The following is a 16948-nucleotide window of genomic DNA, read 5'->3' on the forward strand; positions in this document are numbered from 1 at the left end:
TTTCAAAGTATAGTCACGGGCCACTCACACCTGAATCACCAGAGGTATTTGTTTAAAATGTAAATGACAGAATCATAATTTCTGGGGCACAGAAACTAAAAATCCACATTCTCAAAATTTCTACCTCTGATTCTAATGCTAAAGGTTGAAAGCTACCGTCAAAGCAAGATACACGATTTCAGCTGGGAATTTAGGAATCATTAGGCAGCCTGATTGGACTCTTGTTTCCCTGTTTTAGAAATGTGTGTTTTCAAACTCGCTCCTGGTTCTTCAGAAATAAGTGTGAACCAAAGGTAAGTAGAGTAACAATCTCTGATTTGGAAAAGTGGGTATTTTTTTTGGAAAATTGTTTCAAAGCGCTCCACTTAGTAAAATATTAAAATGCTCGAGAAATCATCGATAGCCTTATAAAACTGTTTTCAAGGGAGGTAAAATAAAAATTCTCCCAAATCTCCTTTCTAAAGAAAGGAGGCATTTTAAAAAATACATTCAGGTAGACTCCTACCATATGACATGACAACCACAGACATGAAGTTTTTCATAAAAAGACGGGGCCTTGTCTAACTAGTACGTACATCTCTGGATTCAGTGTCGATGTGATTTCTGTGGAGGCCCCACCTGCCCTCTCTAAACTAAGCGTTACTTTCACCATGGCTGCTCTGTGGAACTTGAACCCGCTGAAGAGATGGCAGGCCCCTGCAGGGGGCCCCGCGGCCTCCCTCCTGCCTCCTCTCCCTGCCCTCTCTGCGGCCACCCTCCGTGCCACACTGGGACGTGCCCCCGGGAAGGCCTGCTTCAGCGGCGACTGCCCCCAGGCTGCTCCCTCCTGCCACTCCACCTGGTCAGAGATGCTCGCCAGAGGGAAGGTGAGCATGGCTTCGGGTGCCTCTTCCCTAGGCATGTGACCTCTCCGTCCTTAGAAGCCTCTGGGAGCACGTCTTCCCATCTCATGGGCCCAAAGGAGCTTTGGCCCTCGCGTCCCCTGCTGAAGTCGAGGAGCGAGGTGACCGAGGCTAATTTACAGTGCTGTCACCTTCTTTTGTGGTACTGCACGACAAGGAAATGGCGGTTTTATACAGAGGACATTGGAATAGTTAAACGAGGCCGCTCAGTGCTTGGACAGACCTGGGTCCCGACCCACTGCCCTCGGGGCTGGACGGATCAGTCAGTGGCACATCTGTGACGACGACAGTTCTGGCAGGTCAGGGATGTGCTTTGGGTGAAATCGGGAGACCTCAAACTACAGCCCCACTGCCTGTTTTTGTAAATAAAGTTTTATCGGGACACGGTCGCGCCCATTGATACATGAAGTGTCTTCCACGCTGTAACTGCAGAGCTGAACAGTTCAAACAGAACAAAGCTGAAAATACGGGCATGAACCCTGAGGACATGAGCATCCCAGCCTGTGGCAGGAGGATGAGCCCTCGCACTGTCTCCTTCGGAGGATGCAGCAAAAAGCTCGATTTTCAGAAGTGGCCGCGGCCAGCAGGGAGTATGCCACCACGGCCGTCCTCACTGCCAGTGCTCACTGTCACATGGTGCTGTGGCTCCCAAGCCCAGCCTAGGGTCCCTCCCAAGTTTGCTCCCTGATCTGCAACTTCACTCATTCACTGAGTTTTAGCCTTCACCAGTGCTCAGGGGACCGAGAACAGCTTTCTAAGGATGGAAAACGTCCATTCGCTCAGTGGGAGAGGGACAGTGAGACCTCTATGCCAGTTTCTCGTTAGGCCTTCTCTTGAAAGGAAAGAACAATAATAGCAGTAACCAAGAATAGTAACCAATAATAGAAGTAAAAATAATAGTAACCAAGAGGAATCAAACGCGATACACCCAAAGTACTTATTCAGGGGATCTAGAACTCATTTTATCCGTATGTGATGCAGTTTCTTTGTTTTCTCTCATCATGCAATCGAAGAGAAATTTAAAAATAAAAAGGCAAAAATTAAAAAGACACTATAGTTTTTAAATTGCTAAAATGGCTTCAGTGAACTTAATGACGTAAGAAATTATTACCACTAGTAAAGAGGCAAGCGGGGTTATTTTTGTTCATTTGTTTTGTTTTGTTTTTCAAGTTTAGGTCTTACGTTCAAATTTTTAATCCACAATGCTGAGAAGAACACTGGGGTGCAATATGGAAAATTGCAAATAACAAGATCTGAGTTTCATTATAACCTGCTAATTAGTACAACGACACACAGTGACAAGAGATCAGCGAGAACAGTCTTCTAATCAAGTTGAGGCCTGTAGGAACCAGCCAAGAATGCCTCAAACACCACAGAAAGATTAACGCCAAGCACTACATTATAACATCTCCCCTGGACACAGTTTGCTTTCCAAAAACAAAAACAAAAACAAAACAAAACAAAACATTGATGGCCAACTTTATGCCAGCATTTCCCCCTTCTGCTCATTGATGGCGAGCACGAAGCAACGCAGACTTAGGAAGGCTTCATCATAAGGAGCAGGGGATCGGGGGAGATGTGCAGAGAGAAATCTCTTATTTTCCATCATGCACATTAGGTGACTCTTAGAGCACCATTTTCTCTACCAAAAGAGCCAGTACTATCTTGAGGGAAGCAGGGTGTTCTTCATCCATTGAGTCGAACAAGAATTGTTTCATTTTAAAATTCACAAACCTTTGATACGGTATTGTATCTGTCCACTTACCTCAGAATCTAATAGAAGAAAAAAACTTTTCATAGAAGTTCCAACATAAAAGTCTATTTAAATGATTTGGGATACAGTAATATTGCCATTAGACCCGTTCTAATGGCAACATTTTTCTTCTAAGAGTGAAATAGTTAATGTGAAAGTGGATGCTTAAGTTAGTAATTCACTGTGCACCGCCACAAACTTAATCTGTCTATCCATATATTAGGAAATATATTTGCTATCATTTGGCAATAAGTACTTTATGGGTTCAGTCTTCGATCTCGTAACACCAATTCTAGAAAAGTATCCTAAGAAAGTAATTCGATAAGGAAAAGATTTATATTCATTAAACTACACATTATACATAACATGTCTTTAAATAACAGAAACTGGAGTAGACTAAACACCCAGCTGGAAAGAAATGAGCAAGTGGTTAAGTAAAGGTAGGTTTACCAACCAAGAGAAATACTATCTCGTCAGCTCTAACGGTGAAAACCATGTAGAGTATGCAAAAACAGCTTTATGGATTGCTGCTAAGTAGGATACGCTGTAGCTACTAGTAACAACGATCTGACAATTTTTGATCGGTGTGCGGAAAACTTCGCGAGCCCTTCTCCAGCATGGGCATCTCCATCTCTTTCGATCACGTCTCTCCTGCTTCCTGAGTCTCCGGGGTCTTCCAGGGAGCTTTTCCCATCTTCCCTTGTGCCTTTGCTGTACATAGTCCCTACCCGCAAGGTGCTTCTACTCCCTAATAACCGCCAAGCATCATTTTCTTCAAATCCCAGCTCAATCCTTCTCCCTTTCAGGAAGTTATCTGTTGCCCTGGAGTGAAATTGCTTTAGAGTCCTCAGCCCTTACTGTCATTTCCCTGATGCTTTTGTTTGCTTTATCTTCTCAGATAGACTTTGAATGCCATAGACAGTTCTATTTTTAGCGCATGCAGTAAGTACTAAATCTATGATTTTGAATGAATGAATCGGTAAACATACACTCTGCTGAGCAAGGATCATTTCTTTTCTTTGTACTTCCCAAAGTTCAGGCGAACGGTATATTATCAATAGCTCTTTACTAAACCGGATGGAGGAATGTATGGGCGTTGGTGCACATGACCTCTGGCTGTGATGCCCACACGTGTTTTCCCTCCCCATCCCGTTTCCACCTCTTGCTTCTGTGAAAGATCAGATAAGTTCTTCTCTAAAAGGAGTGCCATCCACGAAGAGAACTTACCCAGGTCAAACTGGCCGGAAATGTAGCCACAAGTCTGCTGGACTTCCTCGCTGTCCCAGCCCAAGGGGTAGAGAGCGCAGCCAGCACCAATCAACAAGCCTGCAAAGAGATAAGACAAGAGGGCTTTACAGGTGCCCATCTGCATCCCTAGATAAAGGTGGGGAGGGAGATGATCACTACGAGCAATATACCAAAGGAGCATGGCATCTGCTGTTTGGAAAGCACCAGCCACGGCTCCCTTTTGCAATCTAAGGTTAGTTTGATTCCAAGAACAATTTCGACTCTGTTTAAAAGGAAAAAAAAAAAAAGAAAAGAAAAAAAAAAGAAGGAAAGCAGGCAAGGAAAGAAAGAAACTGTGAGAGACAGTTCAGTTTGGTTCCCATTTTGCTTTTTGAAGCATTAAAAGCCTTGCAGATCCTGTTTAGGAAACACAATCCAGAAGCCTTTATAATTACTCTTGTAAAAAGCCAGGCACCTCCACCGTCAATCCACCTAAGCCAGTAATTCGAGAGCAAGCAACAGTGCCTAAGAGGTTATGCTTCCTCGTTCACTAGATTGTTTTTCCAACTTAAGCATTAAAATAGAATGTTTCGGCATTGTTGAATTTTGCTAGGGGCAAAGAGAAGCACTTCGGCGCCGTTCAGTGATTGAACCTGCGACCCACACCGCCCGTTAAACCGCTCCATTGAGAAGAGGAAAGTCACCGAGTATCCACCCGGCTCAGAATACACTAGAAAACAGGCACTTATTGTCGTCTAAGTCCTCTGTGCAATTACGGCCAAAAGAGTTGATGATTAAACTGACAGTTTTATTTTAATAGACACTGAGTTACCACCGAGGCACACTCCGAGCAGATAGCTTTCCCTTGGTGAGTCTTTAGTTTTATATAAAGACTAAATCAATCAGTTTCACAAGAAGCCGAACGAGACTGAAGTGCTCACCATGTGAATCTGAAAGCTAATCTGAAAGTCACATCTTGTCACCTCAAACAGCAGTATCATCACCGTAAGTCCCACCACGGTGCTGGGCCAGTAGGACCAACACAGCAGTCCGACTGCCGAGAACGCCACCCCTGTCTGAGGGACTGTGGCTTATGGGGCGCTAAATGAGGGAGCCCCTTAAATGAGGAAGTCCGTTAAGACGGTCATGTGAAGGCGGAATGACAGGTGTGTCCAGTGGAGACCGTCAGTATTTCCGGACCAAGTCCCTTTCTGTCCCTCTCTGGTCTCTTTCCACTCCACCCAGTGACTCATGGTGACACGGTCGTTGTAACCCACACAGACAGTCCGATTCCTCACAGGCCTCTAAGGAGGAGCTGCTCCCACCTCCGCCCGCACCTCTATGCCGAGCCGTGTGGAGTCATCCCCACGAACTGGCACCTCCCCCAGCCTGGTGCCCCACCCTCCAATCTGTCTCTTGGTCAACAGTAAAATGACCACCTGATGCAGAGGGGCCGTGACCGGAGAGAACGCCGACGCAGAGTCATGGACATTGCAGATCGCTAATCCCAGGAGGCCCCGTGCGCAGCTACATGAATGAGTATGAATCACAACGAGGCTGGAGAATAATCCCGAAAGCAGTCACAGGAGGCTTTGCGGACTCAGCAAAGGCCCCAGTGGCTGGTTCCTCAGGCTTCCCCACTTACGACAGAATTCATAACATTTTGACAACTCCGAGCCAGTGTGATCTCCCGTTAGGTAAACAGAGTTAACTAATGAGGACCCCGAAGTTTGTGTAAACTGAATGCCATGAATGTTTAATAAACAACGTGGTATCATTTCCACGATACCTAGTGCTTCTTAAATTATTAAGTAACACCTCTTCTGGAGATCTTGGGAGGAACTTTTTTAAATGCAGAAAGGCAGTTAGACCAGAAAACGTTCAAGTGTAAGAAAAATGAACAACAGTAACATTTAAACCGTAATTTTCTCTTTATCTGAGAGGCAAACAAATGAGAAAAATGCTAATTTTTTTTTCCAGGACGGCAGAAAAATATGTGTCACGTATTTATAAAAGCACCTGCTTCGGTCCTATAGGATACTGGCATTTGGGGACACTAAGCAGAGAGGAGCACGCAAAGGACCACACAGGCGGGGAGTGGGCCTGAGGTCTAAGTGGAGGGGCACTTGGCAGTCACGGCTCTTCTGCAGAATACTAGGCCGTCTTTGTGACACTGCGAAAAGCAGAATCAACCGGACAAATCAGGAACAATTTTTTATATAGGAAATTGGGGTTACATGTATGAATTTAAAAAGTACCTTTTTAAAATAGGCTCACATTAAAAAAAAAAAGTGTTAGTGGAAGGCAACTAATTTCTATGAATGCTTATATTAATATTTAGGTAGCGTGTGTCCGTCATCTGCCCGTGTTTGCTAATGGCAAAGATGCAGATCCGAAGGTCTGAAAAACATTTCCGAGAGGGAAGCGGATGCTGCAAGCCGATCGGCCTAACTGGCTGTGGCAACGATCAGGTTCTGCAGGTCAACATCGCTGGCCTCCCCACTCCCTTGCTACGGTTGTATGTTCGGTCGAAAGCAAAGTCTCCGAGTGAATTCAGCCAAATACACAACGAATGTTTACGAGCAAACCGGCACAAAAGGGAGTCAGGAGCCGATTCTGCAAGCTCAGTGAAAGCCTCCGCCCCGCTCCATCAGACAGTCATCCTGACAAGTACTTTCCACACACGATAAATGCATCACATACCCCGATGGCGGGATCGGGGACGCTTCGGGTCAGAAGGCTCACAGCACTAGTGGCTGCCGTGTTGGATAGGACAAATACAGACGGTTTTCATCATCGCGTATCGTACTACAGGGGAGGGCCGTTCTAGCCACTTCAGAAGGATGCTGGGCTGGCCAGATTCTTCTACCCTGTGCCTGATACTGCTGGTTAGCGGTGCAAATCAAGCCTGCTCTTTCAGATTCTCCCTCTCCAGGTGGGGCTCAAGGCTAATAGGAATTCCGGTTCATATTCTGTCCATGAGAAGGCTTTGCTATAAACGAGGAGTGGGATTTAGAAGGTAAAAGGATAGGCCGCGTTCCCTGTTGGCAGCTGTGGCCAGGGATGTGCTTCTCTGCAGACAGCAGATGTGTTTTGGGAGCTGCTAGGCACATGCCCTCACCACACCCGCCAAGGGCAGAGTAGCATCAATCAGCAGTAGCATCTTTTGATGGCTGCGCTTCCTGAATTCCTGAATTTTTCTCTGACTTTCTCCTTCCCAGACCTTCTAATAGGTCTTTGAAACTCGATATCCCTGGGCTACATCCCTTCCTACTTGAAATATCTAGAGTGTTCCTTGTACTAGCCAAATTCTGGCCGGTACATCCCCAACTCGTGCAAAGACACATGGGCTGATGCGCATCTTTCTGTCCTACCCCATTACTTGAACTTCATGCATTTTCTCAACTAAAAAACGATCTCTAACACGAGTCATGCTCATTATCAAGCCTTAGGGTAAGTACAGATAGTAATATTCGAGGGCTTCGTGTTGACGACTCTTGTGCTATGATCTCTGGTTAGGTGACTTCTATATTAATAACCTCTCCCTAGTGGGTTTTAGAAGAGATAGTTCAAATTTGAATGAACTGACCTTAGGCTGGAGTCAACTAGCATTTTATTGTCTATACTTAAGTACCAATATTGTCAAGTTAGAGACAAACATAAAAATGAGAAAGTCTTTTTAATGGAAGAAATCTGCCATCGTCCAGTTTTAGCAGGGTTAAACCTTAGACGATGTTGTAGAAATCAATGTTTGATGGAAGCATTGTTTGACAATCCCTGAATTCGATACCACTTAGCTATTATATTTGTGGACAAAAAGGGGGCCACAAGTTAAACCTGACAAGCTCAGGGGGTGCTGCACGGCGGGCCCTACAAACCCAGAGACTGGGAGTCACCACACAGGATGATCTGAACATAAAAGTTTCTAACTAAAAGCAGGTCATGGTGGGCAGTCCTGTCCTAGGCCTGTAGCTTCCCTGGCAAAGGTCAGTCTTTACCTTTAAAATCGGCTATTGTTTCTGTACATCCAAGATAACAAACACACCTGTGAAATGTCAGAGTAACTTCCTTTTCCACACCCCTCCAAGGCACAACCGCCTCGCCGGAGCACAGGGCCCCGCTCTGTTACCTTGCTCCCCAAATACCGCCTCTGCATGCTGTCGGTGTTCATTATTAACTACCGAGCAGCCACCAGGGTAAAAGAGAGGTGTGTCTCTCTGCTTTGCATTCTCCCGCCCCCTCCATCCACCCCAGTGGAGGTCACGTGACCATCCTATGTCTCCTCTACTTCTAATGTATAAAATGAGCTGCAAAGTGGCCATTTTCGGAGCATTTTCTCAGTCCTTTGAGATTTGGCTTCTCGGCAGTTGTCATCGGTTTGGCTCAGATAAACTCTTATACGACTTTTTCTTAGGCTGGACGTCCTTTTGTTGACATACTGTATGCCGAAATAGGGCTCAGAGAATATTCTGGAATCCGAAGTGGTTGCCCAGATGACACGTTAGTGACTTAATGAGTTTAAATAACTCTAGCTGACTAATTTGTGCCTGGGAAATAAATGGCTCAGTTAGAATCTTATGACTCACGAACTTTTATATTTTTTACATGGATTTTCTTTATTAGATTTATAAACCTTGTGGTTACCACATGGGCTTAAAAATGTGGTATTTTAACCCAATTCCTGTGTCACTGCTATAAAAGACATCGTGAAAAAGAGTCGTATGGACACTTTTTGAAATACGTGCACATGGGAGTGGACGTGAGGAAAGAATGTGACACTGGAAACCAGCTTGGGAAGGTGGTAACACAGGTGGCTGCCTGGAGGAGGTGTGAGATTATTTGCAGCTACAGGCTCATTTTCAATTAAAGCAGCAATTTATTTTTGCAATCCTAAAGACTGCAACCTTTAAGGGGTCGTGAGTAAATCACAAATCAGTGTACATCAGTTCGATGTTGCGTTCGTATCCGGTACCTAGCTGAAATCAGCTGGCAGGAGGCAACGGATCGTGAAGAAGACGGTCTGTAGGAGGTCTTAGGGATTTCGGGAGATGGTGCCTCCTAAAAAGGAGAAAATAATGATGACTCGCTTATTCTTAAATTTAAAAAAAAAATTGAATAATGAATGCATCGACTATCAGGTCATTTCAACCTGATCACCCTAGGGTTTGGGCCTCGCCCTGTACAAGACAATTAAAATATCTGAAGAGCCACGTTAGTGGAATGACCTCTGGGGAGAAGCCATCGGGAATGGAGAACAGATAAACGCACAGAGGGGCCGCCTGGGGGCTGTGCCGTCCGGCTCCGCATGGGCCAACGTGCCTCAGCCTCGGCCCGGACCGACGCGCTCTGCCGGCCCGTCAGCCGGCCCTAGCGGAAATGCTATTCATTTGGACCCAATGCTGGAAGTATCTGCCACAATACTAATCGTTTCGTAGAACCTAAGTGTGAAGTCTGACGTCTGCAAAGACCTCGATGGTCAAAGTAAGAACCAGGGGCCCGGATTTTCCCTGCTGCAGTACACTTTCTATTCAGAGCACTTAACACTTAGCCAACAGCACATTAACATCACAATGCGCCCCAGCCAGAAAAGCAACACAAACCTCTGTCAGCCAGCGCCTGCCAACTTCAGCTCCGCAGGTAGTGAGCACAGAGTTCTGTTCAGCTCATAAAGCCTCGTTTTTTTTCAAAGTTTCTATGTGATCTCACTTTTCTCCATGACTATCGCTTCTTTCTTTTTCCACGCTTGTTTTTTTTTTTAAATAGTGTGACTTTTTCCACCTCTTGCCCTTGCAGCGATCACGTGAGCGTTTCCCGTCAATGCATCTTTTATGCTTTTTTGGATACTTTTATCCTTCCTCCGGTTCCTTTATCGTCCTTTCTGTGGCAGGCACCGAGGGAAATTGTTTTCTTTACTTTTCTCACGAAAGCCGCTCAGTCTTGTAGCCTATTGTCTGGGCTTCTTCCATCTCCAAGGCTCCGTGTGCTAATTTACATACTGGATATCGGTCCCTTTTCAGCCCTAGATAATGGTCCCTTTACAAAAATGCAACAAAATAAATTCATTGGTGGGGAGTGAATGAGAGAGCAAGAGCCAGTATTATAGCTCTTCAGACTTTGAAAGCATAATAAGGAAATACTTAAGTATTCTATAAGAATACTTAAGTTAGGTTAGGCTCTCGCTCTCGTGCGCTCTCTCTCTCTCTCTCTCACTCTCTCTCTCTCTCTCTCTCTCGTAAGCCACACCTTCTTTCCAAGTGCTTTCTGGAAACTGAGGCACAGAGGATGGAAGAGGCTTGCCCAAGAACACAGAGCCCAGATCAGTCCCAGGTCCCCGGGGCCCAGTCCAGGGCTCTCAACGCTTGGACAAGCCTACTCCAAGGTCACGTGCTCACCATCCACGAGCTGAATGCAGCTGCAGACGTGGGGGGTTTGACCGTCATCACATTTTGTAAAGCGGAGGTTTCACCTGCAAGCCCAGAGTCTCGTGCCTCTTGAATAACTGAAACACAGCCCGCTGAGCCTGCATACGGCTGGCCAGAGCCAGGTCGCACTGTCCCATTCCACGGCTCTGGACCTGGCCAGCCCCATGGGCGCTTCTGAATGGGGACGCCTGGATCACTGTGCCCATTACTAGTTCTTTGACTAAATCTTGACTTTATCATCTCCGAAGGTGGAATCCCTTCTTAATGACCAAGATACTCTCACTCCTTGCCTTATGCTCGGATCCGCCATGAAAAGACCGACCGCGCAGGCAGCCTGCCGGGGCCACGCCAGCAGCGAGCCCCGGTTTTTAGCCCTTCCCGTGAGCTCCGATTGAGACGCACTCTGCACCATTCATCCGGGGCTCACCACCTCGCATTGCAGTGATTTGTAAGGGTGACGCCTCACGGAAACTACTATATGTTTACGTGCTTCCAACTCACTGGTTCACGATGTTTGTTAAACCTTAAATAGTAAGTAATGTTATTTATTTGGTGTTTACAAGAGCCTCAGGATACTAGTAATTATATAATAGGACTATAATAGATGATATGAAACATATAATCCTTATTTGGCAGAGGAGGAAACTGGAGCCTCGAGAAGCAGGCTCCCGCTCATGAAGTGACGAGGCGGTAGCTCCAGCGACTTGCAGGTCAGCCTGAGCCTAAGCCAGTCCTCCCGATCGCTACCTTCAGATGTCTCGTATTCCCAAGCATTCACGGTCCTAGCTCCATGCCAGTCTCCCACGTCCCTGGATATAAACAAAGGAGGGATGGGGCAGAAGGCAAGAGAGGCTTCGAGGCACCCTTCCTCTGGGACCGACGCCGCTGCCGCCTGTCACCAAAGGCAAGGCCTCTTGCAAGCCCCATAGTTTCCCCCTTCCCTGGGAGCTCGTGAGGTGGGACCTGGGTGTGAGCGCGAGCCTACACAGAGCCCCGTTTGCAGAGAGCCCACTGATATATAAAGATGAGAAGTTACCCTTGTCATCAGAAGTTTGATCAAAGAAAGCATATCCTGTCCTGACATTACACTATAAAACAGAAATATGATCATTTCTGAACTATCAAAAATATTGTCACAAATCACAAGACCATTTCTTCGCTGAAAACATCTTGCAGAAGAGAACACGCCTCACATTCCCTTAAAACGGTTTCCAAAACGGCTCTTTGATTCTCATGCCTTCTCTTTTCCCAGGAGACACAAAAGACTGTTAACCTAGAACGAAAAGGCCTTTCGAAGTGAGAGGCAAACAAGCGTTTACTGGAGATCAATGAGAATCGCAATCAGGCATCATTAATTCAGGCGGAGACTCGGACAGTGTCCCAATCAGGAGACAAAGGCGAAGGGTTCTGACGAGAACGAGAGGGGACAGTGACGTCCATGGAAGGAAGGCGCTTCCATCGGGGCAGACGTTAATTCTAAACAATGTTTTTGGTTTTCGGTCTGGGGGTCATCAGTCCAGTGGTCATAACTGCTGCCTTGTTAGCTTTGCAAACAGTTTTTTTGGGGGGAAAACAAGGTTGCATAGGCTCAGTCCAAAGGTTATTTTGCCCTATTTTCAGATTCCAAGATTTGAGGCACGAGACGTGCCAGGCAGTTCCTCTGGCGCGGCACCTCATTTTAAAGCGGCTCCACTGACACTGTTGTGGACGAGACACACACAGGGTGTCCGCTGCCGGAATATACCTGCTTCTTAGGGAGCAAAACCTTCACGGGCTGATCTCAGCCATGAGTGATGGGTCCCCTTTGCTCTTTCCAGAGTCTTAGGCAGTCATCAGTGGCATCTGCGATCTCGCGCCCCGGCATATGTCATCAGTTTGGTTCAAATAAACTCATAAAAATTCTCTACAAGTTTTGGATGTAGAATAAATTTGTTTCACACAATGAAGCTTCAGGGGAGATCTTGCAAATTCTATGTGACGGTTTTTCGGTAAATTACATCTGCTTGACAGCGACGCCTTCTCGCCCTCGTCAAGAGCGCCTCAGGCCCATCGCTTCACTTTTTAGGTCTCGGCTTTCCTTATCTGTAAAATGGGGAGATGCCTGCTTCTCGGGGTTGTGGCAAGGCTTAGACTGTGTGCGGGGGGCAGGGTGCTGGGTTAGGTGTGAGCTGGTGCGCGTTGGCGCACACTTTCCTGAAACCGAGTCCTCCTCTGTCGAAGGAGGTCGCCCTCTGAGACGGAATGCAGACAGAGCTCCAGCAAGGACATCCCTGGAAGTGTGAGCAGTGCACACCTGCCCCAGCAGTCACGTCAGCCGTGCACACCTCCATGATCACAAAGGGAAGTGCCACAGCCCGATGACCTCCACACTCAGGCAAAGAATTCGTACACCGCTACGAGGAAAATCACACTTTGGTCTGTTCCACTTTTCGGTTTTGCTTTTTTGTTTGACTTGGAAAGGCACTTGTGGCCTTTCTGTGAGGCAGGTAGAGCCAGAACTGAGGACCCACTTGGTAGATGAAGGAATGGAGTGACAGACAGGCTGGGAGATCTGAGTGTCAGAAGTGGATAATCAGGGGCTGTCAGTGTAAGAAACGTCCAAACCTGTAGAGAATTTTTATGAGTTGATTTGAGCCAAACTGATGACACACGCCGGGGAGCGAGATCGCAAATGCTCCCGAGAATGACAGTTTCGTAGTTACTTTTATGCATTTGGAATTAAGGAGGGGACGTAAGGAAGTTACGAGGAGGTGGCAGCAAGCAAAGCAGGACCGGATTACAGGACAGTTCACCACAGCTAAGAATGTGCTCTCCTGAAGGCCGTTATGGGTAATTTCAATGGTGTGTTAACCCAGAGGCCCAGAAACAACAGACAGAGCTGGCTCGAGGCACTTAGGGGTTCCCGATCAGACCGCCCTGTGAGGTCCCTTCCACAGACCCCTTCCTTTCATCGCCAGGCAGAGATGGAGCACGTTTTTTAGCAGCCGGGGTCTAATGGAAGGAAATCAGTCAGGCTTTGATGTCGATCACACCAGATTCAGATCCTGACACGCCCCTACCCAGATGTGGGATCTCGAGCTGCACGCTTGTGACTCCTGTGAGTCTAGCTTCGCATCTATAAAGCAGACCTAACGGTGCCGTTATCTTTAGCCTTGTGTTGGAAATAAATAAAAGGCTGAATAAAAGTGCCCAGTTCAGTGCTTGGCCTAAGACAGGGGCTCAGTCAGTAACAGTTCTGTATCAATATTGCAACCAATGTCGCTGCTGTCTTAGAATGGCAAACGTTTCCTTCTGCTCGACCTGCCAGTTTCAGATGCGTCGTTAGCAGCCGCGGGTGCTCGCCATCCTAAACCAAACAAATAAACAAAAACACTACCTAGTCCGAAGCACGGAGCTGAACCTTATGGCTTGTCACATCTTCACGACAAATATATTTTCTGAAATGACCACATCTCTACAGCTAAGAATTATGACATGTCTTTTCCTCTAATTTTATATTATGAAAAATGTCCAACTTAGAGATAAGTTGGAAGAATTATATTATGAACACCCACACGGCCACCATCTAAGTTCCATGATTAATAGGTTTTTAAAATTTGCTTTATCACGTATCTATCCATTTTCCCGTTCCTCTATGGATCGATCACTGTTTTATTGGGTGGGGGACAATTTTCACAGTAGGCTTCAAACATCGGTCCATAGGAAGTTCCTTCTTATTATTCATACTCCGCCCCTTTTCCTGCAGTTTTCACAGAGTTCTGCACAGACCCCAAAGCCATAACTGACATGACGCTGCACCCCTACAGCTCGATGGCACTAAATCGGATGCCATCAACCTAGAAGTGACTTATATACGAGTGATTTATATAGGGCGATGAGTACCTCTAAGCCTCAGCAGTCACAGCAGCCATGTGAACAACATTTTCCAAAAAACCATCCTACAAAATAGGATCAGCTTGCTTTAGTTGTCTGACCCGGAAATACCAATAAGAAGTTGACATTTCACAAAGCCCGGAACGACAGCTCCATAAAGAGTTCCAGCACAGCCCGCCCACTCGGCTCAGAGTTTTCAGTGGACATATTTTCTCTTAGGGATCACTGTTATTTTGCATAAAACAAATCACTCCTGATACCCCCCTAAGTAAGGAAAAAAGAGCTAATGGAATCATCACACTTAACACGAGAGCTTTCCGGGAGCAGGGCCAGGCTCCAAGAGGATCTTGTCAGGAAAGTTCTGACCAGAAAATGAGAAACAAACAAAAAGCCCAGCTGTAGGAACATTTACACTGCAAACCGCGAAGCCGTCCCATCCCTGCTTTGAAAATGCAACGTCAAGTTCGAACCAGACCCCGGTCAGTGCACGCGAGCCGACGGTGTCACCTGCACGCAGGTAAGTGGAAAACTGTCAGGAACACAGGCTGTGGAGTCAGAGAGCCCTGCATTTGAATACCGGGTCAGCTACTTACTAGATACTGATAGGGTGAGCTCTTGCACCTGAACCCCAAAAGTTTCACCGTAAAATGGACCTACCGATGCTTCTTTACAAAGTTGCGAGAGGATTGGACAAGATGTCCCAGCACGATGCGGCACGCACAGAATAAGCTTCGCTCTTACAAAATAATAAAGAAAGAGAAGAAAAGGTAACACTCTAAACAATTATTTTTATTTGACTTTGGAAGTAACAGTGACTTTGTGAAGACAAAGCGGACTGCCACCAGGATGCATTGCTTTTAGGACAGGTTTGCAGACCTTCTGCTGGGATCGTAGGGCATACGATGCCAGCGGTCTGGAGTCTCCAGGTGACACATCATGACATCACATCCCGAAGGAGACTGCCACGCCCAGCCACCTCCGAGCCTTCCCCTGGCTGGCTTGCAGATCTTCGCTTTGACCCCTGAGGCTCTCACTGCCGGCTCCCTCCCGCTCGCTGGTGCCACGGAGTCCTGTGTCCAGTCTGCCACCGTGTAACCCTCCCAGGGGCCCTGGGCCAGCTGGCACCAGCGACCCTGGTGATGGACTGAGGGCACGTAAGTGCATAGATAGCACTGGCTGGGCGACAGTCTCCTGCGAGAATCAGAGCGAATGTGGACTGTGTCCTGTTTGAATGGAGCCAACGGTGGGACCAGTCGCTCCAGCTCTACCAGGCCCTGTGAGGACCAGCTTGTTGATGGGGCTGACACTCCGAGACCCAGGCTCCCTTGCTGGGTGGGGGACTAGGGAGATGTGAGGGACCTAATTCCCTTGGGAGAAAGGAAAGGCCAGATTGTGGGTTGGGGAGAAGGGGACCAGAGAACGAATCTTTTCCTATGGCCGCAAGAAACATTATTTATTATTTTTAAATTAGTACAGAGTCTGGAGAAGGGGCCTCGCTCGCTGTTTTAGCTCAGGTGGGGACCTGACTTGGCGGCCTGCTGCAGAGACAGGTGTGGGGCTTTCGAACCAGAGGCCCTTCCGGTGGGGCCAGGCTCCGCCCAGGAGGGTGGCGGCCTTGGGCCGTCCTTCACTCTGGGCCTGAGCATCTCCCTCACGGCCAGTGCGGATAAAGCCCCCTTCCCTCTCCATGAGGGTGCGGCGATCAGAGACCGTGAGCCCAGCGCCCAGAGCCTGCCGCGCCCCAGGAGACGCGGTGCCGCATGATCAGGGAGGATGCGTGAGGACAGCTCGGGATACGCAGGCAGAGAGGACGCAGTGTGTGGGTAGCCACTTCTCCCTCCCTGGTTCTGATGTCTTCACATCATGAAACGACCCAGGGCAGAGGAGAACTCGGGGGAGGAATCTTCTAGAGTGACGAGTTCCCTGGGGCTCTTGGCTGTGCTTCCCTGCGAGCCCGCTGCGGAGCTGGCTTCCTTCCAGCCCCGTACCCAGGAGGCAGGGCGCCACCTCCACCCCGACCAGGCCCTTCCCCAGGACGTCCAGTGCCCCAGAACGGCCGGAGTCCATGCTTCCAAACCATCGTCATTCATTTCTACTGGACTTTCTAGAAAACTGTCAGGGTAAGGAGCACTTGAGATCTCGCTCCCCGGCACATGGCATCAGTTTGGCTCAGATAAACTCTTAGAAAAATTCTATTCAGGTTCGGACGTTTCTCATGGTGACATTTACTTGGTGTAGTAAAGCGGGATTCTGGAGAGTCCGCCCAGGACCACCCAGGATCCAGATGCGGAGCTGCCAGGTACGACATGGACCCACTGTGCCCAAACGACTCCCCATTTTGCACAGGGCGAACTTGGTGAGCTCCCAGGAGGCGAAGACTCAGGTCCTGGTTTGCAGAAAGGACGGCAAATAAAGGACACTGTCCCGCCCGGTTCGAAGGGAGCTCATCAGGCCCCGACATGAATGGACGGCCAGCCCCGTCTCTGACACGTGGCTCTGCCTACGACGAACGCCAAAGGCTCCTCGGGGACAGGAAGCCGCTGACACCAGAGGCAGACAGCTATCCCGAGACGGCGCCACGCCGGTTCAGCTACGGACTGACACCGAACTCAGAACCCCCTTCACTTGACCGGAGCTCGGATCACGACAGTTCACAGAGAGAAATGACCCAGAGTGGTTTTCGCGATGAAAGCCACGAGACCCCACCGCCCTCCACGCACCTGCCCTTCCCTTTCTGAGGCAACTTCGGCCTCAGCTCAGACCCCACGGTG

General features: G+C 47.9%; 1 protein-coding gene across 1 annotated transcript in view; it reads right to left on the reverse strand.

The window, feature by feature from the left end:
* Positions 1-16948, reverse strand: part of LHFPL6 (LHFPL tetraspan subfamily member 6) — a 195168-nt gene that overhangs the window by 11881 nt on the left and 166339 nt on the right. Inside the window, exon 2 of the mRNA XM_006914989.3 lies at positions 3883-3981. Within this exon, the coding sequence (XP_006915051.2) occupies positions 3883-3981 (99 nt within the window). The remainder of the gene's footprint in view (positions 1-3882; positions 3982-16948) is intronic.

This window comes from Pteropus alecto, unplaced genomic scaffold (assembly GCF_000325575.1).
Source record: "Pteropus alecto unplaced genomic scaffold, ASM32557v1 scaffold35, whole genome shotgun sequence".
In the NCBI taxonomy this organism is placed as follows: Eukaryota; Metazoa; Chordata; class Mammalia; order Chiroptera; family Pteropodidae; genus Pteropus; species Pteropus alecto.